General features: G+C 43.6%; 1 protein-coding gene across 1 annotated transcript; it reads right to left on the reverse strand.

Moving 5' to 3' along the window:
- ivd (isovaleryl-CoA dehydrogenase) lies at positions 1-23,427 on the reverse strand. Its single transcript, XM_023828247.2, has 12 exons — positions 23,176-23,427; positions 20,902-20,991; positions 17,754-17,805; positions 8,030-8,199; positions 7,723-7,816; positions 7,381-7,511; positions 6,524-6,620; positions 5,034-5,127; positions 4,750-4,831; positions 4,158-4,262; positions 3,681-3,753; positions 1-1,097 (listed from the first exon to the last, which is right to left on the reverse strand). The coding sequence occupies exons 1-12, from the start codon at positions 23,299-23,301 to the stop codon at positions 964-966; spliced, it is 1,248 nt and encodes a 415-aa protein (XP_023684015.1). The 5' UTR covers positions 23,302-23,427; the 3' UTR covers positions 1-963.
- Between the last annotated feature and the right edge of the window lie 67 nt (positions 23,428-23,494).

Below are 23,494 nucleotides of genomic sequence, written 5' to 3' on the forward strand. Positions count from 1 at the left end.
AGCAGTGTACATTTCAGGTTTTATTAGGACTCAACTATTTATTATTATTATTGTTGTTGTCCCTGTACACACACAAGGGGGAAAAAAAAGAGCTACAGCACCCAACTACTGATTAAAAAATTATGCTACAGAAGCTGCACATCAAATCAGGACATGGTTTTTAATCCTATAATGACACGTCATTTTAGTGCTTGTGAGGTACAAATATCCATTAATTGCTCTGGAAGCTTTGCTGGTTCATTTACGACTAGATTTTACAGTCACACAAAAGAAATATTTCTTCGAGGACATCCCATCATTGATGGAGATGGCCACACTTCCTCATTACAGGGAAAAACCCGTGAACCAAATCACCGAGCATATAAAGTGATGTGTCCTTGTTTATATTGAGGTCAGATGGGTTTCACAAAGAGAGCAACTATATTTAAATACCAAACAACGGCATGTAAAATTTAAGCGTTCTCAGGTTTCTCGTCAAATAATATCATTGGCGGGGGGGGGAGTGGTGGTTTATAGAAGTCGAAAGTCTCTACGCAGGGAATCTGTGTGGATTATGGGAAATGATTTCCCAGAAAAGAAACCATGTGGAGATGTCAGAAGGCAGGCTGTTTACACATTATCTTTGCAGGACCTGTTTAGGAGGAAGTCATCTTGTAATGTGAGCAAACTCCCGTCCGCGGTGGACGATGGCGAGGGGTGAAAACGGGGGTGCAGCATACCACCCAACTTTCACGGGAACTGCCCGAGGAAGCCGTTCCCACTCCTGAACAGCTGCCCCCCTTCTCATCGCGGGAGACGAAGGGGCTCCCTCCCTTCCTCCAGAGCCATACCGACATCATAGGAAGCCCACAGCTGTCCAAGACTCAGCTGAAGAACCCCTCGGGGAAAAAGTGTAGCTATCTGTGTGGCCTCAGAGTTTTATTTGACCCCGCCCCCTCCCCCTCCCCCAAAACCCAAGGTGGTTTATTTGTACATGGCGTTGAAGGCTCGGCCAATGACCATTCGGCGGATCTCGCTGGTGCCGGCCCCGATCTCGTATAGCTTGGCGTCACGCAGGAAGCGCCCCAAGGGGTAGTCGTTAATGTAGCCGTTGCCCCCTGTTGGCAAAAAAAGAAGCATAAATAAATATATCATTATCATTACAATAATCATTGTATTTGGCTTGGGCCAGATGCTCCTGTTCTTACAGTTCCTCGTCTCCTCCACTCACGCCAGAAATACCACAGAACATCCACTCTGATCCGTAATCTGATCAAAAGGCCCTAATGTAATTCTGCAGGCCATATGTGCTATGTTGGATTATTGCATTACGTTTATGGTTTACAAGAAATGTTTCGGCGGTTTTCCGGGGTTTTCTTTACGCACGTTAGCTATTAGTGGAGGGCACGCCGCCGTAACCACCGCTGAGGTTACCACGTGCTATATTTTGCTTTCAAAGGCAACTTCCTTCACCATCATGCAGCAGGTTGGTTAAGAAAGTTGGCTGAAGGTTATGGTGCAGCACAGCCAAGCAGGTGGCTGGGCAGGAGGAGCTGCATTTGCTAACGATTACTGCTTCGCCATGACATACGCTGACAAAACCCTCGCAGGCTGGAACCACTTGGTATGATTAGGGGCCTTAATAATTAAGTCCAGGCTCTCCAGTCTTTAGTCCAGGCTCTCCAAACAAGGTCCAGGGCTGAACTTCTTCGTAAGAATGGACTTCACTGGAGGTCAGTTCTGCTTTATGGTGGGACTACAGGTTAAAGGGGTTAGGGTTTATTCATTCTTGTAAAGTTCAAGAGAGAAAATTATGAGTGGAAAAGATCCCATTTAAAAATTACTGAGTGTAACTGACATGAGAGAGTCCACAGTCCACACTGCGAGGCGGTAACAACTGTCCACAGTCCACACTGCGAGGCGGTAACAACTGTCCACAGTCCACACTGCGAGGCGGTAACAAATGTCCACAGTCCACACTGCGAGGCGGTAAAAAATGTCCACAGTCCACACTGCGAGGCGGTAACAAATGTCCACAGTCCACACTGCGAGGCGGTAACAAATGTCCACAGTCCACACTGCGTGGCGGTAACAAATGTCCACAGTGCCTATTGGATATGTACAGACAGACGGGAATGAAGCAGTAACAAATGCAGAGTTCACACTGTCCAGGCAGAGTCCGCATTGCCATTTAGACAGGTGTACACACGAGAACAGAGCAGTAACAAACTCAGTGTCCACTCTACCTTCTGCACAGGTGTAAACACACAGAAATGGAGTGGTAACAAATGCAGAGTCCCCACTCCAGGGGGTCTGCACTGCCTTGTGAACAGGTGTAAACACATGGGAATGGAGCGGTAACAAATGCAAAGTTTGAACTGCTTTGCAAACAGATGTAAACACACTGGAATGGGGCAGGAACAAACACAGAGTCCGCACTGCCTTCCGGACATGTGTAAACACGGGAACGGGATAGTAACAAATGCAGAGTCCAAACTGCAGGGCAGTAACAAATGCAGACACTGCACTGCCTTCTAGACAGGTATAAAAACACGGGAACGAAGGTATAACAAACGCAAAGTCTGCACTATGGGCTGGTAACAAACGCAGAGTCTGCAGTGTTGGGCAGTAAAAAATGCAGAGTCTGCACTGCCTTCCGGACAGGTGTAAACACACGGGAACAGAGCAGTAACAAATGCAGAGTCTGCACTGCCTTCCGGACAGGTGTAAACACATGGGAACGGACCGGTAACAACCACACAGTTTGCACCACCTTGGGACAGGTGTAAACACAGAGAAACAGAGTGGTAACAAACGCCGAGTTCACACTGCCTTTCAGACAGGTGCAAAAACATGAGAATGCAACTATAACAAATGCAAAGTCTCCACTATGGGAAGGTAGCAAACGCAGAGTGTGCACTGCCTTACAAACAGGTGTAAATACACAAATGGAGTGGTAACAAATGCAGAATCCATACTGCCTTCCAGATAGATGCAAACACGGGAACAAAGCTGTAACAAACAGAGTCCACACTGTCTTCTGGACAGGTGTAAACACATGGGAACAGAGCGGTAACAAATGCAAAGTTTGCAGCACACAGGAATGGAGCTATAAGAAAAGCAGAGATTGCAGTACAGGGTGGTAACAACACTGCCTTCTGGACAGACACTGGTGTCTGCACTGCCCTCTGGACAGACACTGGTGTCTGCACTGCCCTCTGGACAGACACTGGTGTCTGCACTGCCCTCTGGACAGACACTGGTGTCTGCACTGCCCTCTGGACAGACACTGGTGTCTGCACTGCCCTCTGGACAGACACTGGTGTCTGCACTGCCCTCTGGACAGACACTGGTGTCTGCACTGCCCTCTGGACAGACACTGGTGTCTGCACTGCCCTCTGGACAGACACTGGTGTCTGCACTGCCCTCTGGACAGACACTGGTGTCTGCACTGCCCTCTGGACAGACACTGGTGTCTGCACTGCCTTCTGGACAGACACTGGTGTCTGCACTGCCTTCTGGACAGGTGTAAGCAGATGGAAACCGGACACTAAGAAACGCAGAGTCCGCACAACCGGCTGCACAGGTATAAACAAACAGGAATGGAGTGCTAACAAACGCAGGTGTCTGAATGACATCAGCAGCAATTCCCAAACCCGCCGTGACCGAGCTTTGTGCAGAATGGCCGCCGGGGTCCCTACCCAGGCACTGGATCCCATCCAGCGCGAGCTGCGTGGCATTCTCAGCGCAGAAGAGGATGACTCCAGCACAGTCCTGCAACAGCACACCGGATCAGAACTCGATCGGCCCAGAACAGCTTACTGCAGCAAGTCTGACATTTTAATTTCCAAAAACACACATCCATCCCGGTCTTCAAATTCGAGAATTTTCTTTAACTAAAGGAGCTTTAAATACAATTTTCTGAGTTTTCTACTATTAGTAAGTTACTTAACCATATATTTTTTTAAATAATGTTCTTAACCTTACTTTTCATTAATCAATATTGACTTAAACATAGTACTCCCCGCATTCCTTGCGCTGTTATATATATTCCTGCAGGTTAGTATTCTTACCCATAATCCTCCTTTGGGCCCCATTTGTAACAATTATCAGCACATAAAGGGTGAGAATGAAGTTATATAATGTGCCCACCTCCCTGGGTTTGGGGGGGGGCTCACCTTGGCACTGAAGTGTCCCTTGTCACAGGCACGAGCCACGTTGTAGACGTATTGTCGGGATGAGCTCAGCCGCGTATACATGTCTGCCATCTTGCCCTGCAGTAGCTGGGGAGAGTTGGGCGGGGGGGGACATTTTCAGAGTTCAGTGCATGCCTGATAGCAGGCGCCCCATAAAGACATGCGGGGGGCCACTCCCTCCTCGCCGCCTCCGTCGTACCCTGCCCGCAGTTCCGAGGGCGGTGCCCGGGTTGCCATTACTGCATTAGCCCGTGGAGGGCAGCTTTCGCCGCTCGACCTCCCTACCAGCTCCGCCCATAATTGCTTCTGCTTCTCTGGGCTATAAGCAGGCAGAGTAATTGCAAACCTCTTGTATTTATGAGTGACTCACATCTACAGCCCATTTGCAGCTGCTCTCCCTCTCTCTCACTCCCCACCCCCCACCCCCCCCCCCCAGCCCTCTCTGTTCCGCTTCCTTCAAAGCCCAGCTCCTTGCCATTTGTGATGGAAAGGCTTTTAAAATCAAAGCGATTGATTTTCACATTTTCGTATCCCTCATCATACACATACATGCACACGCATGTTCTAGCCCCACCTGGAAGTGTCCTATCTTCTGTCCGAAAGCCTCTCTGACATGGACGTATGGGATGGCCTGGTCCATTACGGCCTGCATGATGCTGGAAAGCACAAGAGATCAGAGGTCACAAAAGCTATGATCGCATCGGTGTATTACAGTAAACAACTGACTTTTGGAATTCTGCAATATTAATTTGGAACTACCTAAAAGAATATGATGCAGCTAGGAGCACACTGTATTACTATATTACTTCACTACATCGCTACACTGAACAAAGAGAACAAAAAAAAATTGCATTTTACCCCAAAGGTCCACCGGACAGCACCAGCCTTTCCAGGTCCAGCCCGCTCATCAAGACATACACACCCTTGTTGAGCAACCCCAGGACATTCTCCTCTTGGTTGGGAGGGATAGACACACGTGAAAATTGACAGAGCTTTTAGAACAGAGCGAAGATGCCGCAGAGTCAACAAGAAGCAGCAAAAAATCTCCAGGAGATCACAGCAGCTGTGCAGGGGCCAACAGAACAACAAGGAGCACCAAAACAAAACGCCTTCATCCTCTGCTATGAGAAAACAACTGCTGTAAGCAGGACTGGGAGCGTCTATAGTTTAGTTTAACCCATGGGAAGGGATCCGTGACGCAAGATCAACATCAACCTTTGGGGAGTGTTTAAAAAAAAAAACATGGGGAAGAAAGAGAAGTGGCGCGGGGGAGAGGAAGGGTCCCCAGCGGACAGATCTGAGAGAGCTAAGCTCATTGTTTAGACACATAGATGGTTCAAAGCCTGCATGCTCCCCATATTGTGGGCAACACCATGGGTTTACACCCAACTGATCTGCAAGTCCCCGACGACAACAAGGAGAACCGTTTTGTTTTGCATTTAAATATCATATAGACAGTCTTGTTAGCGCAATAATGGCTGGGAGCCTTGGATAATGTGACCAGAGAGGTGATCAAGCCATGGAGGGCAGGGGGGGTCTCGATATTGATGCTGGGGACCCACTCCCCTTCCTGAGTGGGCGTCATGAGCTGGTGCTGCTCCGTGACAGTGAGCAGCTCCGCTAAAAATTAAAAATGTATGGCATGAGGTATGTCCCAGCTGTTGCCATGGAGATGTGATCGCCACACTCTGACTGCATTTTCAGTGCAAGAAAGCAAAAAACAGGCTTAAATACATACAAAGTTATACACATTTATATAATTTTGTATGCATTTAAATGGAATCATAATTTTCTAGCACTGGAAAAAAATACTTAAGCTGGAAATTGCACAAGAGTTGTTGGGGTTGGAGAACAGAAAGCCAGACTGCATTTACTAAACTCATACAGAAACACTGGAGCTGGTACTGAAACAGGCTGACCCAGACACACATCACAGATTAACACGGCACTAGCTGGGAGGATTTTCAGCCCCACAGGCAGAGTAGAGAGGATTGCTGTGAGAGTTTAAATTTCAGGAGGCAGGAGTTCAGATCTCAAACCAACTTTCCAACATGCTAGGGGGGGGGGCACCATTTGGACGGGCAGCACTTGTAAGGAGTAGCTCCAAGGAACATTATAGATATGCCAGATAATTTGTTGGATTTAAAGTAGTCTGGGGTAAATGTATGCGATCATCTAGCCCAGACTACCTTAAATCCAACAAGTTATCCGACTAAGCAAGAAATCCGGTTTTGTGAAACAGGCCCCAGACTTCATATTTATGTAGCTTATTAATGTTTATTCTCCACCCCATGAGATGGGAGCCTCTCGGGCTGAACCGCAGCCATCCGGCCTCTCGGACTTCCCACCTGGCACCTTGCAGTCCTCAAAGACCAGCTCGCAAGTGTTGGAGCCTCGCATGCCCAGCTTGTCCAGCTTCTGGGCGGTACTGAATCCTGGTATACCCTGGGGAGGCGGGGTGGGGGAGGGGGGACAAGTCACAGCTGGCAGGGGGAGGCGTTAAGAGGCACCGGTACTGAGGTGACGGGAGCTGGAGCGCATGGCGGGGGCTCGGTCACGCTGAACTCACGCTGAACTCTGCAAACAGTCACTGCAATTTCTACGTCTTTTTATTCAACCCTATACTGTGACATAATATTAAACGACAGGCTCTCTTTACACCTCCCCCTCTGAGACCTAAGATGAGTCATATGAATCCTTAACAGGCAGTTTAAAGAGCAGCCTGCATTAGGGCAAAATGCTCAAAAATATATCAAGCAGCCAACTTTCATGTGAGCAGTGTGGACAGGAAAACACACTAAACTGATTTATTACTCACGCCCATACAAGAGGAATGATCTCAAAAAATAATTAGCTGTGCAAATAATGTGTAAATAATTATATTTACAATTTACTTTTATGAAGCCAAAGACAGAAGGGAATGCAAGCAACAGAGTTACCTTCCTAAATGACTTAAAAAAGGACGGGTTTGTATGGAGTTTCTGTTTACAGTTACACAGAACTACGTATTCCATATTGTGAACGCGATTAAATTAGCGACTAATCTAATAAATTAAACTAAATAGATAAGCTGCTTGGCCAAGAGGGAGCAGGATGTCAGTAAGTTATTTAATTAGTTACAGTCAATTAAGTAAGTCAATGAAGATATTGAAGAGCTATAAAACACCAAGCATAACTACGAACCCGCTTGATTATATATACAGACCTTCTCCACAATGAAGGCGGTGATTCCCCGCGATTCCTGCTTCTGCTCTGTCTTGGCGTACACGATGAACACATCAGCGTCCGGACCATTGGTGATCCAGAACTTGTGACCATTGAGGACATAGATGTTACCTAGGAAACGAAAAAAAGAAAGAAACGCAATGCATCATACTTTTGTATTTAAAGAGACTACAATAACCCTCAGAGCAGAAGAAATTAACCTCTGTCTTGTGAGTCTAAACATGTGGGACCAACCCCCCCCCCGAGTTTAGCATCAGTGGAACAGCCATGCATGGTCCCAGGTCCAGTTCCGGAATGCGCCACTCTGTCAGTAGGGGCTTACCCTCCTTCTTGGCCTTCAACTTCATGGACACCACGTCTGAGCCGGAATTGGACTCGCTCATGGCCAAGGCACCCACATGCTCCCCTGTCAACAGCTTCGGGGGGAGGCAGGGGGTGTCAATGAAGTAGGTATTTAAAGCACATCAATAAAAACTACCCATGTAAGCGCATTATGCATCATCAGTGAGCCAGACCCTTGATTAAGGAGATCTTAAATCGTCCCCTTAATGTGCGGCTAATTATTCGACCTTCCTTAAGGGCGTCTGTGAGCGAGGGGGTCGCTCATTTGGCCCTGCGCCCCCCCGCACCTTGGGCAAGTACTTCTCCTTCTGGGCCTGGTTGCCGTTGCGCACCAGCTGGTTGACGCAGAGGTTGGAGTGCGCGCCGTAGCTGAGGGCCACTGCGCCAGACACCCGCGACAGCTCCTCCATCACGATCACATGGTCCAGGTAGCCCAATCCCGAGCCTCCCAGCTCCACTGCCGGAGAGACAAAGCAAAGGGTCAAGTCTGCACGTGGGAACACTGTTGGCCAACGCTAACTCCCTTGATTTCTCCATTTACCCCCCACCCCCCGCCCCGCCCCCACCGACGGAGCACTAGCAGGATAAAATGACATGGGAATGCTGCTACCTTCCTCGACCGGAACTCAAGCCTGGTGTGGGAGCGTAGCTAATTTGACGAACAAACAATAAGAAAGATGATGCAAGAGACGAGTCCAGTGTAATCACATGAAATACAATTAAGAGCTCGTCTTTTTGCGGGTCAAAATAAATTAGATGGAAGGAGAGAAAAAGCAAGCATGCTCATATGAAAAGCAAAATGAGATAAGGCCTCAATGACACTGCCCGCATGAAAAGGACACTGCCTTTGGTTTCTATAAATATCACAGGACGTCACTCTACAGTAAATGAATAAGCAGGCCTTGCTTGCCACAAAGACAGTATGAGGAATCTCCACTTCAGTAATGATTCCATAGTGTTGTTTCTCCATGTGTGATGCAAACAAAACAGGGTCTATATGCTTACGCGACACCAAAACAGCGGCAGGCAGGCGGAGCAGGGGGGCAGAGATGGGCCGCAGGGGTGGGGGGTTCCCTTCTGGCGAAGCTGCCGCTTCTCACAGTTCAAAGGAACCGCCGTCTTTCCATTGTGTTTCCTTCATACCGCCATTTCCCGCGGTCCCAAAAAGATTTAAGCTATTTTTATTTGCCAGTTGTCCTCTCACCTTGTGAACCGTGATAAGACGACACGCAAATGCAGTCGCCGTTAATTACGGAGGTGGTGACTTCAGCCTTACCCATTCCCAGGGCTAAATTTAACATCTGGGTCTCTTTTTCCATTTTAACCACGCATGGAAGCCAATGAAATTTATAGGACGATTGAAAAGGTTAGGTACAAGTTCTCTTTGCGCACAAAGAAAATCATGATTAGGGAGCCGGCTGTTAAAATGTCATATTAAACTAAGATCTTCTACATCTGAGGACAGTACAGTGTTTCTGTGAGCAGCACTGCAGTCTCACGCTTCCAGGACTGCGGGTTTGAGTCCCTCCCCAGCCCTGTGTGTGCCCTTCACATGCTACCCCTTTGTCTGACCATCCCTGCCTCTGGGGATCCAGTTTCCTCTTGCAGCCCAAAAACATGCAGTTACTTGAATTTGTGTGTCTAACACGCCTGCAATGTGTGTGACTGTGACCCGTGATCGCGTGTCCGGGGGCCCAGTGCGTTCTGGGATAGGCTCCAGAATCGTAAAGACGCACCGCTGGATAAACGAGAATGGACTATTTCCTACATCTCATTACACATGTACATTTTTTATATTATACAGCATTATAATAAACACAGAGCCGACACTGCTGAGTGTTACACTTGAAGCAAACTATGGTTATACAAGCTATTTAAAAGTGGTCAACAGAAGCCCTATGGAAATACTAACTACATGTATATATTTTTTAATTTTATTAATGCGCCCAACACTCCTCCCTATACAATACTGGAGTCCTAATTAGGAAAGAGCAGGATAAATCGCCCATCGAACTCAAAACACAAGTAGAAGTAAACAAAATTGATAGGTTTTGCCTTTATTGAGCCTTTAAGGAGGTGTTCCACAATTACTAGCCCAGGAGGTCATTTAAGGCAGTTTTGCACAGTGGCTGTCTCACTGGTCAGGAGTCGCCTCCGCGGGTCTGAACTGACCCCAGCCGCGAGCACAGCTGGGCTCTGCGCACTTGGTGTAGCTGCCCTTTGACGTCAGAGCAGGTGTTCCCACTCGCCCCAGCAACAGCATCCTAATCGGTAGGAAGGAGGGGCGTAAGGATGCATCGATGCATCGTGATGAATCGATTGTTAAGGTGGCGATTCAGCTGCATTGATCTGTAATGTCAGAATTAATTTTTGGGGGCAAAATCTTCCTTCTCTGCTCTTGCGTTCACACGCTGTAAATAGATGCACAAAGTAGCAGTGCCGGCATGTGAATTTCCGAAATGTAGGATGACGGAACTGTTCATTAATGTAAAGGAAGAATTATGATGCCTTTGGGAAGCTCACCCCTGTTTTGTAGAGAAGAACGCTCTCTATAATAGTTAATATAATCTATGTGTGATGATGCTTTGGGGAAATGACTTTTTTGTGCTACAAAAGTGAGGTTTTTCTCCCTAGCTACAGTAGTAATGGTCAAGGGAGCTAACCAGCTATCTACATAAAAAATAATTTATATAAATTAAATATCATTTATAAATATAATTAAATATAAAATATAATTAAATAAAAATAAAATAGAATTAAATATAATTTATAAATAAAAAATAATTTATAAAAATAAATAGCCTTTTGAGATGCACGAAATATTGGTTAACATATCGATATCAGCCAATATTCATCAAAAATGAAGATATTGGCATCGGTCTAATGTGTCAGTCTTGGTCGATATTGTCAGCCAATATTTAAACTCTTAATATTAACTATTCAAAATTAGCATGCACCAGAGTTGAAGACAACTACTAAAATAAGGGACAAAATTGCGTTGGACGACCAGCCATTTTCCATGGTGGAGGACGAGGGATTTTGTCGGTTCATTCACCACTTAGTGGAGGTGTCAAAGAACCAGCTAGCAACATATTTATAAGTCATTACTGAATCTGGCCCAGAGATCAATCTTTCGTTTTCCACAAAATAAAAAACAATGTAACATCGTTCCACTGATCTGTGCCAGCAAGTTTTGCAAGTTTCACCACCGGCAATCACCACCCCCCCCACCCCCATCAGATAGGCCACACCCCTTGTTTCTATTTTTCTGTACAGTTCAGTAGTTGACAGTTTACACAGGAGTATCCTCCCTGTTTACACAATAAATTAATATTCCGAGATTCTACTCTCTTTGGATTCCATTAATAGCGTGTAATTCTCATAGTAACACGCAATTTTTTCAGTGAAGTTAAAGGTTTGAATTTAGGTTATCAGAATTATGGAATAATCAATCAATCTAGTCTAATAGAAACAGAAACCAAAGATTTCTGGTGTATCAAATGGCTCCCTCAATAATCATGATCAATTTAAATCGTCTTGCACCAATGATTTACATCCTCAAACTGTCACTGGTCTAATCCTGTGTCTTACTGTACCAGCAGGCTCAGTGGTAAATATTCTGTCTGAATCTTCACAACACATTTTGCTAACCGAAGTACAACAAACTTGCAGTAAATTTTAAAGCACAAAGCACACAATACAAATATTAGGCACTTTCCCACAGAATTCAGGTACCTAGCTCCTGGTTTCAAGTTCCTGAGCCGTCTCAACCAGGAACTTTAGCAGTTCCTGGCCACTTTTGTGTGTCGCTTTCCCATCGCATACCAGGAACTATAACCTTTATGCTAAATAAGAATGGGAGATGCAAAAAAGTTCGCAGGATAACTTCACAAGTAATTTCATACGAATCAGCACCTCCACTAAAAAACAATGGAGGATGAGCAAGTAATTTTGTTAGTTAGAGAGATCGATCATGTGGTCTGAGAGACAGGATATAGCCTTTTATTTTTATATATAAATATATAATTTATATGAGCCATGATGTTTGTATAATTCATTATTAAATTTGGCAAGTAGATTGATCTTTTGTTTTCTACAGAAAAATCCATGTAACATTATTGTGCTGTTAAGTTTCACTGCCAGTACCAGCAATATTAGACAAAAGTATTGGTTACAAATCAAATTTTCAGATGCAGAAATATAGAGACACAACAAAAAAGTTATTCATTAATGCATTCAATGTAACTGAGATACAAAAATAATTCCATCTGCTCAAATTTTATTCCAGTACTACTAATTCTATTACCTGCACTTCTGAGTAACTTCCAAGTTAGTGCCAGTGCTTGTGGTCAACCAATCGGCAAGCTTATCACTGTAAGGCCCACCCCAGTGGTTTGTGGTTGAACAAAAATACCTAGTCCAGAATAGGGACTAAAAAAGGTTCTGGAACTACTTCTGAGGAACTACAAACAGACAGAGTTCCTGTGGTGGGAATACGACAGTAGTTTCTTGTTCCAGAAAAAAAGTTCCTGCAACAGGAAAGTGCCTAAAATGAACTCTTAAAATAATCAAATCAGATATATTAAACATATTGTATATACAATTATTTTAATTAGAATATTTAAAAACTCAAGCATATTTAAAAGGTACTCTACTGTCAAAGAACTATAAAATAAGAGGGCCAATCTATAATGCTGAACTTTCACTGTAGTGCTCAATGTTCATTAGCATTTACCTTGTTATACAAGGACAACAAATTGCCAAATAATATGGGCCTTGTGATTTTCAATGGACCACTGACTACAGCAGTCTGGCGGGCTGCAGAAGGACACTTTTCAGTTTGACCAGGGGATACATGCTCCTGTCCAAATACGGCAGGCGTTGAAAACAGAGTTTCCTTTATTGTGTCCTGTGGAAGCAAATTCCTTCTCCTGTCGCGCAGCCCAATGAACTTGCTTAGGACAACAAATCACTGTACAGAGGGGCATTTGCTAAAATCCCAAATAACCTAAGAAAAAAAAAGGCGTATTTTTCAGTTCAGCTATTCGGTGTGTCCGCTAAGACAACATATGAGCAGCAGGAAATAACGTGGAGATCGATAACATACCCAAAACATTACCAGCTTGTTTAAATCAGAAGCGCCTTTTATGTTCAACTTATTAGGTGTAAGAAAATTTGCTGGCTATTCACCTCAAAAAAAAAAAAAAAAACGAAGTAACTGACCCAAGTAACTGAGCCAGAGATCAGAATAGCAATGTGGCTCTTTAATATTTCATAGCTGTTTTACTATATACCTTCTACATTACGATGAGGGAAGGGCTTAATTTTAGAGTTCAGTTCAAGATGACATCCCTCCCATATAAATTTTCTTAATGGACATGGTGAAAGTTCACTGCAACAATAATATTTGAAGTTTTTTTTTTCTTTTAAACTGTAGCTCCTCTGAGGTCTCATGCGATGATGATGTTTAACTGGATACCGCTTCCACTCCAATTAGTAAAAACCTCACAGAATATGTACAGTACTATGCAAAAGTCTTAGGCAGTCAAAAGTAAAGTTTAAAGCTATTTATCTCTGTAAAAAGTACACTTTTGCTCAGAGCAGAAACCACAGTTTAGCACCAGAACTTGTGAAAATTAAAAGTACGGGTGGTTCTCAACAAAAACTACTAAGAATCGATTCTGTTCTTAAAAAAGTTACTGATATCTTGTTGGATGGCTTCGGTTCCCAAACCTCTCTTCAGGGGCACCTCAGCCATTCCATGTATTTATAAAATTTCACCAACAGCTCACTTACTGTAATAAATTAAGTTAAATTAGTCAATGAGATATTGTTCAGCTATATGAGGTGTGTTATCGTAAGTCAAAAAATACATGGGTGTATTGGATGGATTCTGCAAATGCTGGGGTGACTTTAGGAGAGGTTTTGAAATGGCTAAGCTGACAATTTGACAGGCATAATCGCATAGTTTCAGACCAGCATGAAGATCATTTAAGCTGTGTATGACTTTTGCACGGTACTGTACATTTTATCTGGAACCTTCAAAGATCTATTTCTGCTTTGATTCACATATTCATGGGTGCGTACAAGGTGAACCAGAAAATTCACAAGTAAAGTTTATGAAGTTATACATGCGAACCGCAAAAGCTAAAATGAACCAAAATGCATTTAACAGCAGCAACAGAAGCCTTTGAAGCATCACAAGCTGCCATCTTCTTTGTTGCTCTGCTGATTTTGGTTAATATCCATTACATATTATAAGCTTCTATCATAAAAAAAGCATTCTGGCAAACTACCTTCAGCATCCACATCATCCAATCAGGGCGCAGGAGCACACAGTCGCGCCACTATTAAGGGAAGCTGCCGTTGCCAATCTACAGCCCTTTGTGGTAAATCTGGCCACACCTCAGTTGTCACTGTCCACGTATAAACATAAACTGAAGTTCACATGACCTACAACTCCAGTGTCAGCTTGGTAAATTATAGGGTTCCAGGCTGACCATCCATCTAGGGTTCCCGGGGGGGGGGGGATTAGCTAGAGCATATCTAGGGTAATACTCAGGATTCAGAGCTGTCTTCAGGCAAAATACAAGATCAGACCGACGCAAGATCAGGAGGGGCCGTTTAAGGCACAGAGAGGCAATACAGGGACAGCATCTCATTCACACAAAACGTGGAGGGGGAGGGCAGGCCCAAAGCCAGGGGGGGCGTCAACACGGAGGCCTCCCTAATCCTTTTACATTTTATGCTTGCTTGATGCTTCCTGGCTGACCCGCACTGGAGTGGCACTTAAATTCAGACTGGGAATTCCAGCTGAACCCAATACATCCCCCTCAGTCCAATGCAATCATGTCCCTTTTCATGGCAAGTTTCTGGAGTGCTGAACTGGTCTGAATTACTCACCAGTATATCGACTGGTAGAGTAAAGGTAGTATGTATAACACATTATACCCAGTTGGGAATATTACAATAATGCATCTATTTTTCATAAACTCTTAGCCAACAAAGGGCTGCGATCACTCAATTTTATAATGACTGTTTAACTTAATCTTCTCCTATCCGAGAAAGTGCTGAGCACAAGGTGGGAGATGCTCCGTATGGAATGTCATCCCATCAAAGGGCACACACTCTCGCACACAAATCACAATCTGAGAAACTTAGAGACACCAATCTCCTGAAACCGCATGTCTTTGGACTGAGAGGAATCCTCAGTGTTTAAAGGAATGACATGAAGAGAGCTACCCACTAAATCACTGTGCCACCCGCATCAGACCAACTGTCCAAAAAAACCTGTCCAAAACTAGCTGGAAAAAAACAGGAAAATTCCACTGGAATTTCACTAGGGGTCTCCGAGGATGCTCAGTGGTTTCCGTGGACTCTTAGCAAACACCCCTCTTAGCTGCCTGATGAGTCTGTAAGTACGACCTGAACTCCCCTCCGGGGTTAGGTCAACTAAGCAGCGCAAGTGGACAAGCATCAGCAATGACCATAAAAATAACTCAATAAATCGCAGAATCGGACACCCTTATTTTTCCACTGTTGCCAGGCAGAATTACAGAACCATGAAAAAAAAAACCCGTGCAGAATGAAACAGCCTTCAGGAAATTTGCCATCACAAGCAGCCCTGGTGTCAATAAGGGTGACATTATCTGGGATGACGATGCTGACAGAACTCAGCAAAGGGACAGCAGTGACGGAGGCAGAGATGCATACAAATGACCAAAACAGGGCAATTGCTCCAAAATCATGCAGATTACAGAAATAAACAAATTTGATTGTTTTTTGCCCTACAGCTGGTATATATTTATTCAAATGTGATGTCACACCTCTCATAAAAATGGTGCATGTTAAAATCTAGGATATATTAGATGGTACAGTACTTGAGTCGACATGCTGTATGCAGAAGAAATGGCAGGGATTATGATCCGAATGACACTGCCAAGGGCCAAATCATTATGCTCAGACGACTGTGTCAGATCATCTCCGAAACGGTGAGACTTATGGGGAGCTCATGGTCAGCTTTGGTTAGTACCCACTGAAAGTGGTCCGAGGAGAGAAAAACCACAAACCACCAACAAGGTGTTGGGGTGGCCAAGACTCATTGACGCAAGATGTGATTGAAGGCTATGGCGTGTGGTACAAACTAAGAGCAGCGGTGTGTGGCTCAGTGGGCTATCCCTGCCTTCGAGTCATGTCGGAAAAATCGTAAATACGAGATGAGAGCACATGAACATCACTAAAAAGTCGTATATACCAGTGGGAAATTCAGGATTTTCTTTAAGCCCCGAGATCCTGAGTTGGGGGCGTGTCATTACAATAGTCATGGCGGACGAAATGGATAGCTCCATTGTGTGACACAAATTATTTTGAAAGAAGTAAATTTTACATAATGTGTCATTGCAAAATTGTTTCGAATTGTTTTGAATGTTGAGGATATTGTTATTAAACGTGTGTATCGTTAAAAAAAAATTATACGTTTTTGTCTCAATATTTGATACGTAGCTGGTCAGCTACCTGCTGTTTGAGCAAGGGATTACGTAAAGTCAATTAATGCTACAAATTGGAGGAACGAAAGATACAGTAAAACAAAAAGCAGCTTTCTTCTCACCTCCATTTGGCTCCGACTTGAACCACTTGAACAGTGCCATGTCGTAATTGTGATTTTCCTACTCCCTAGTCGGATCTTCCGAGTTGGACTTGAAGGCAGCATAAGCCTCTGTGTCTGTGACTGGAAGATTGCCGATGTGAGACCTGGCCTTGATAGAATAACCACATCCGCGGACCCCTGAGTAAGGCCCCTAACCCCCAGGCGAGCACCCGAGTAAGGCCCCTAACCCCCAGGCGGGCCTCCGAGTAAGGCCCCTAACCCCCAGGCGAGCCCCCGAGTAAGGCCCCTAACCCCCAGGCGAGCCCCCGAGTAAGGCCCCTAACCCCCAGGCGGGCCTCCGAGTAAGGCCCCTAACCCCCAGGTGGGCCCCCGAGTAAGTCCCCTAACCCCCAGGTGGGCCCTCGAGTAAGTCCCCTAACCCCCAGGTGGGCCCTCGAGTAAGTCCCCTAACCCCCAGGTGGGCCCTCGAGTAAGGCCCCTAACCCTCAGCTCCAGGGACAATGCACACTGCCTGACCCTGTGCTGTGACCCCCAAGTTGTTCTCACCTGTATGTGTGTTTGTGTATCACTAGTCTAGTGATTCAGAGGGGCTACTGTTGCAGATATGGCAGTTAATTGTGGTGAAAGTCATATGTCACAACGCACAGTGCACCAAACACCCCCTGCAATCCTCATTAGCCGGTCTACTTTCTGTCCTGGACGTTAAACTGTGCAGTGCGGCTGCTGGAGCCTTTTCCCACACCGCACCCAAACTCTGGAACTCTTCTCCCCTCATATTCGCGCACTCTATAAAACTATTTAAAACCGCCGTTAAAACTCATCCTCTTAGGCTTGCATATACACCTCCAGTCCATCTACTTGAAAGCTCACGATTTATGGTTTTGTCATGCCCAATTTTATTGGTGTTACTGTGTTGTTGTTTTTTATTCTTTGTGAGAAGACCTCAAGTGAGAAAGGTACCTTTATATATAATGTATTATTATTATTATTATTACAAACCAGATGGCAAGCATCAACATGCGGCCATGTTAAGCTGAAAAGCTATGATACAGGGGAGGAACATGAAAACGCCTCGAGCCCAATGCAACACGAGCACAAGTATTTTGCTTACATGTTATAGCCCATGGAGCCAATTGTTTGACCAGGGTGCAGTCTAGACACCGTTTGCTTATGTTTACGCCGAGAGCTTAAAAAAAAAAAAAAACGTGAACTCCCACCACTGCAATAGCTTGCCTTGTTTCCCTGTTACTTCCTTGAGCTAGTCTTATGTGTCCTTGGAATTCATTCATTCCTGAGTCCATAACAGACAGGGCAGCAACTCAAAAAAGAAGATAAAGTGTATTCAGTATTATTAGGGAAACAAGTGAGAAGTCAAATTTAAGAAGCATTGGCTGGTACCATACCTGGAGCTGTGACACCCAGGATTCCCAAATCACCCATCTTCTTCCAAAACTCCTGCACAACAAACAGATAAACCACAGCTCAACAAATTCACTGCAGTCCAGTTAATATTCACACAGCCCTTTCTCAGTGAAATCGGACAGTCACGGATAAAGGGATAAATGCTATGGGAAAATACATGTTTTTGGCGGTCCAGTTAACAAATCGGTCATGACAAATGTCACAGAAAGAGGACTTCCTGGCTCCCTGTGTGCACTACCACTTAATCACCCTGGTGCCAGGTGGGTGTCCTCCTCTGGACTCCCCAGGCAACTAATCACATGCACCAGTAGGCTGCCCCTTGATTTTTGCTCTCACAAACATTTTAGCAGTCAATCACCAAAGACCTAATGGAGCTTGTTTCAAACCACATGTTTAACAGTCATTCAATTGTAGCAGACGCCTAAGTATATAATTAAATTAGCATGCATGAGAACGCTGACGGCACACTAATGACCGCTGATGCTTTTCATGTGTTGGACTCATCTACTGGACGGGTGGTTCTCAAACTGTCCCAACCCCTCAATTCATTTCACATATGCTATGTTCCACCGGTAGCACATCTGATTCAGTTAATAATGGGTTTGATGAGCAGTTAATCACTGCAATCAGGTACTCTGGTGGCAAAACTTAAATACAGTCAAACCTCAGATTACGAGTAACTTGGTTTGCGAGTGTTTTGCAAGACGAGCAAAATTTTAAAATAAATTTTAACTTGATAAACGACCGAGGTCTTGCAATACGAGTATTATGTATTCGCTTTGTCTGCCGAGCGTCACGTGATCACAACTGAGCCGATGGTTCTTCTCTCTCTCTCTGAGGGATTGTGGGTAATTGTCTCCCATGCTCAGTCTCAGTCGGCGTTCCTCATTCATTTGTAGAATTTAGTAGAAAAGCGCCACCCGAATAAGGGCGTAGCAGTGTGAGCGAAGAATCTATTTAACGACAATGCAATGTCCACATTTACAAGAAATCGAAAAGGAGGCAAAAGCGGCTGTCTTTGGATAGGTCCCTTGTTAAAGTCGCACAAAAAGACCAAGATTCCAGTGAACAAACAGATAGCAGTGATTCTGTTAGTTATAGTGAAAGTCGTCCTACAAAATAACCCTCCTCTTCTCCTCTCTCGTTTCCCTCACACCATCCATGATTCTTTTCAACGGTAAAATGCAAGTTAATTTGTTTTATGTATTTTTACTTTATATTTTGTATTAATCATTTGGTTGTGGAACGAATCATCCGAGTTTCCATTATTTCTAATGGGAAAATTCACTTTTATATATAAGTGCTTTGGATTATAAGCACGTTTCCAGAATGAATTATGCTCGCAATCCGAGGTTTTACTGTATATGGAATGACTGGGAAGCCCTTTGGTAGTTTTGCAACCCACTGTATTAGACAATGTAGCAGTAAATTAAATAGGGACATAAACAATTAAATGCCATCTTACAGCTTCTGCCAATCTTGCAAGCAAGTGCCCTACAGTCATACATGGCCGAAAAAATAAAACGTCAAGAAAGAATCTACAGAGCCGTTAGTGTTATGTCACTGATGGTTGATTTTTTTTAAAACCTTTGGTTAATGTCAGCCCATGCACAAGGCAGAAAAGCTTCAATCTATGACACAAAAATCATTCTTCATTCAATGATCATACACTATATTGCCAAAATTATTGAGACACCTGACTTACACACACATGGACTTTAATGACATCCCATTCTTAATACATAGGCTTTAATATGCAGTTGGCCCACCCTTTGCAGCCATAAAAGCTTCAACGCTTCTAGGAAGGCTGTCCATAAGTTTTAGGAGTGTTTATGGGAATTTCTGACCATTCTTCTAGGAGAGCATTTGTGAGGTCAGGCACTTATGTTGGACGAGAAGGCCTGGCTCACAGTCTCCGGTCTAATTCATCCTAACAGTGTTCTATCAGGTTGAAGTCAGGGCTCTGTGCAGGCCAGTCAAGTTCCTCCACATCAGACTCGCTCATCCATGTCCTTATGAACCTTGCTTTGTGCACTGGTGCACAGTCATGTTGGAACAGGAAGGGGCCGTCCCCAAACTGTTCCCACAAAGTTAAAAATGAAATTGTCCAAAATGGCTTTGAATGCTGCAGCATTAAGAGTTCCTTTCACTGGAACTAAGGGGCCAAGTCCAATCCCTGATAAACAACCCCAGACCACAATCCCCCTCCACCAAACTTTACATTCCAGTGGCAGTGTGCTTTACACAACTGCATCTGACACTTTGCATTGCACTTGGTGATGTAAGGCTTGGATGCAGCTGCTTGGCCATGGAAACCCATTCCACGAAGTTCTGTACCCGCTGCTCTTGGGCTAATCTGAAGGCTACATGAAGTTTGGAGGTCTGTGCCTATTGACTCTGCAGACAGTTGGCGACTTCTGCAAACAGCGTGCCTCAGCATTCGTTGTCCCCGCTCTGTGATTTTACGTGGCCTACCACTTTGTGGCTGAGTAGCTATTGTTCCCAATTGCTTCCACTTTGTTATCATACCACTAACAGTTGACCGTAGAATTTTTAGTAGTGAGGAAATTTCATGAATGGACTTATTGCACAGGCGGCATCCTATCATGGTACCACGCTTCAATTCACTGAGCTCCTGAGAGTGACCCATTCTTTCACAAATGTTTGTAGAACAGTCTGCATGCCTAGGGGCTTGATTTTATACACCTGTGGCTATGGAAGTGATTGGAACACCTGAATTCAATGATTTGGAGGGGTGTCCCAATACTTTTGGCAATATAGTGTACGGATCATGCTTGCCCAAGACAATCAAATCAAATCAGCACAATAAATGTATAGTTTGTAATTCAAAAGCAGTAACAGACCTGATCTAATCATTCAAAGCATGTCTGTCTTCCACTACACGTGTTCGTGCAGATTAACAGCAATCTATTTACCCATTTAACTAGCCCACCGTGACATGCTTAGTCACGTGACCTTTCCGATTCTCAAACTAGGGACACCTTCAGGAAAAGTGCTGAAATGCAGCTTGATGTTTTGATTACAACATAGCCCAGGGGAAAAAAAAACAGTCAAGTGAAAAAAACAGTAGACACCATCATAGTAAAAAGTGACATCCAATTATCTTACCCGCATTCCTTTAAATTCATTGCTCTTATCAATTTCATCTGCGTGGGGGGCCAATTCTTCCAGGAAAAACCGTCGCACCGTCTGTCTGAGCTAAAGGAAAAAAAGGCAGGAATCTGCATTTCTTTTTCCTCGTTCGTCTCATCTTCTCAATTTCAAATACAAACAACGGTGACCATTGGTGTAATATGTCTGTTCTGTCCATATTTAAACTTACATGCTATAGATTCTGTTTATTACTATGCAGTATTACTGACTTCAACTGTGATAGTCAATACTGAGGCTACCACTTCGAGTGCCTGTTGACCTAGGTGACATGTATGCAAATTCAGTCATATAAAGGAAGAATACACACCATATAAGACAGTAATTCTACGGTAATTACCATCTTACATGATAAATGTGCATTTTATAGCTTAATCTTAATTTCTTAGAATTTTCCAGATAGCACATCAGTACAATGTACAACACAGGAAGTGAAGGGAAAGATGTGCATGTTTATGTAATCGTGTAACTCATCTTTCTAAATAACACCATTTCAGAATCCGATGTTTAAAAATAATACAACCTGCACATCTATTTTTCTTTTGCTTACCACTCTCCTTTATGCATAGAACCTTCTATTTTTAAATTTGCATATTGTATACAGAGATTCAAATTTAACTTCAAAGTATAACAATAGAACTTCCCCTGGGACTTGGACCCATGCAGGTCAATCAGTATGCTAACCTTCTTTAATCTATATGCCACCCGCTATCCCTAAATATATAATCTATTATTTTAAGTGCCGCCTTAGCTGACAATTGATTGACTACGTGCATGCAAACACGTTTTCATTCACCCAGTGACAAAGCTACAGTTTTCATCTACATATGATTAAACAACACCAATTTCTGAGTGGCACTACAGTCCTTAAACATTTTTTTTATAATAATATAGAAAAAACCTTTCCGATTAGAAAAAAAATCAATTTTATGTTTTGTGACTCAAATTTCAATATATACTTTACTAGTAATAATAAATGTACTATTAACACCAATCTAAATCATAATTAAAAACCTTATAGTTATGTTCAAGTTAAGGAGTCGGGGATATTGCATTCAGCTAAACACCAATACAGGAAAGCTTCCGGTGCCCAATCTAAAAATGGACATACGGGTAACCTTTCAACTTTGTGGCGCTATTATAACTTTTATATAAATGTCGGTAATAAAATTATCAGCTAATTAAAACGTTCACAGTAACCGTGGTTTTAATACATTTATGCGAATCTTTTTAAAGCCGCGGCAAAAACAAGTTAAGCTTAAGTGTTTATTTTATTTTGATGTGGAGTAGTGTCGCTGTTCGCAAGGTCAGCGCTAAGTGATCTGCAAATATTCACAAAAAGTAAAGATCGTTTACTTTTTAGTCGTACATAGGGCATCAGCTTTGAGCCGGAAGTTGATAGGGATTAAATGGTACCACTTTGCTTGACGGGGCACAAATACTTATAGTAATATATTAGTAATATAAAATACTATAGTAATAACGTTACTACTGAAATACATGAACAAATACAGTCGGTACTTGAGATAAAAGATGTGTCACTATTCATTAGTGATAAACAAACATGAGATCAGTATTTCACTTGTTTTTTTCATTACTTGTTCCTTCAGTAGTTAAAGGTTTACACGATCAAAAGACAGAAACAAATAGTAACTACTTGGGATAAAATATGGGTCAGGATTCATTAATGATGAACTAACATGAAATCAGTATTAACTTATGTTATACATGACTTGTGTTTACAGAATTAAACAAATATTGCAACTCCTTGAGATAATTAACATGCGTCATGATTTATTAATTATGAATTAACAAGAGATTGGTATAACTAAGACTTAGTTTGTGGTTAATTAATACAGAAGTAATAGCATAATACTATATTATTTATGCCCGGTCAAGCAGTGTTACCGATTAAATTAAACCGCGCTGCAGAAACAATATTAATCGTTTTTCTGTGCTTGTGCGTATTTTCTAAGAATTGCAGGCGGTGGCGCAACGACTCAAAACATAAAATCAATATTTCACGTGCAACTTTCATTATTAATCTTTAGTTATCATTTGATTTTCAAACAGGCGCAAAAGAGACTTGCTTGGTTTTACATAAAAATATGCTAATGGTAGTATTATGGATGAGGTGTATACAGTGAATTAAAGTATAAATCGTGCATTAGTACTACACTGTGGACGGTCTGGCGCTTTTTTTTCGGTCTGCGTCGCAGATCCTTTAGCTACCTGTATTTGCTCGTCGGTCAGCCCATTGACAACATCGTCCACGGGCACCGCACTGGCACAACCGCGCCTCGGCAGCGCGCTCAACCTGATCCCGAACTGCAAGACTCTCCGCGCCGCCAGCATCATACCGGACACTCCACGAGTACAAAATCAGCACCGACACGTAAATGATCGCAGCAGAAGGTCACGGTGAAGGAAAACAGCGGCGCTCGTATCACGCATGGAACAAATCGGGCGCCATTCTGAGAAGGGAAATAAAGAGCCATTTAAAGGCGCCGCGCTCAGTTTCACTTTCTGCTCAAAAACACTCGATCTCCAC

This window comes from Paramormyrops kingsleyae, chromosome 14 (assembly GCF_048594095.1).
Source record: "Paramormyrops kingsleyae isolate MSU_618 chromosome 14, PKINGS_0.4, whole genome shotgun sequence".
Lineage (NCBI taxonomy): Eukaryota > Metazoa > Chordata > Actinopteri > Osteoglossiformes > Mormyridae > Paramormyrops > Paramormyrops kingsleyae.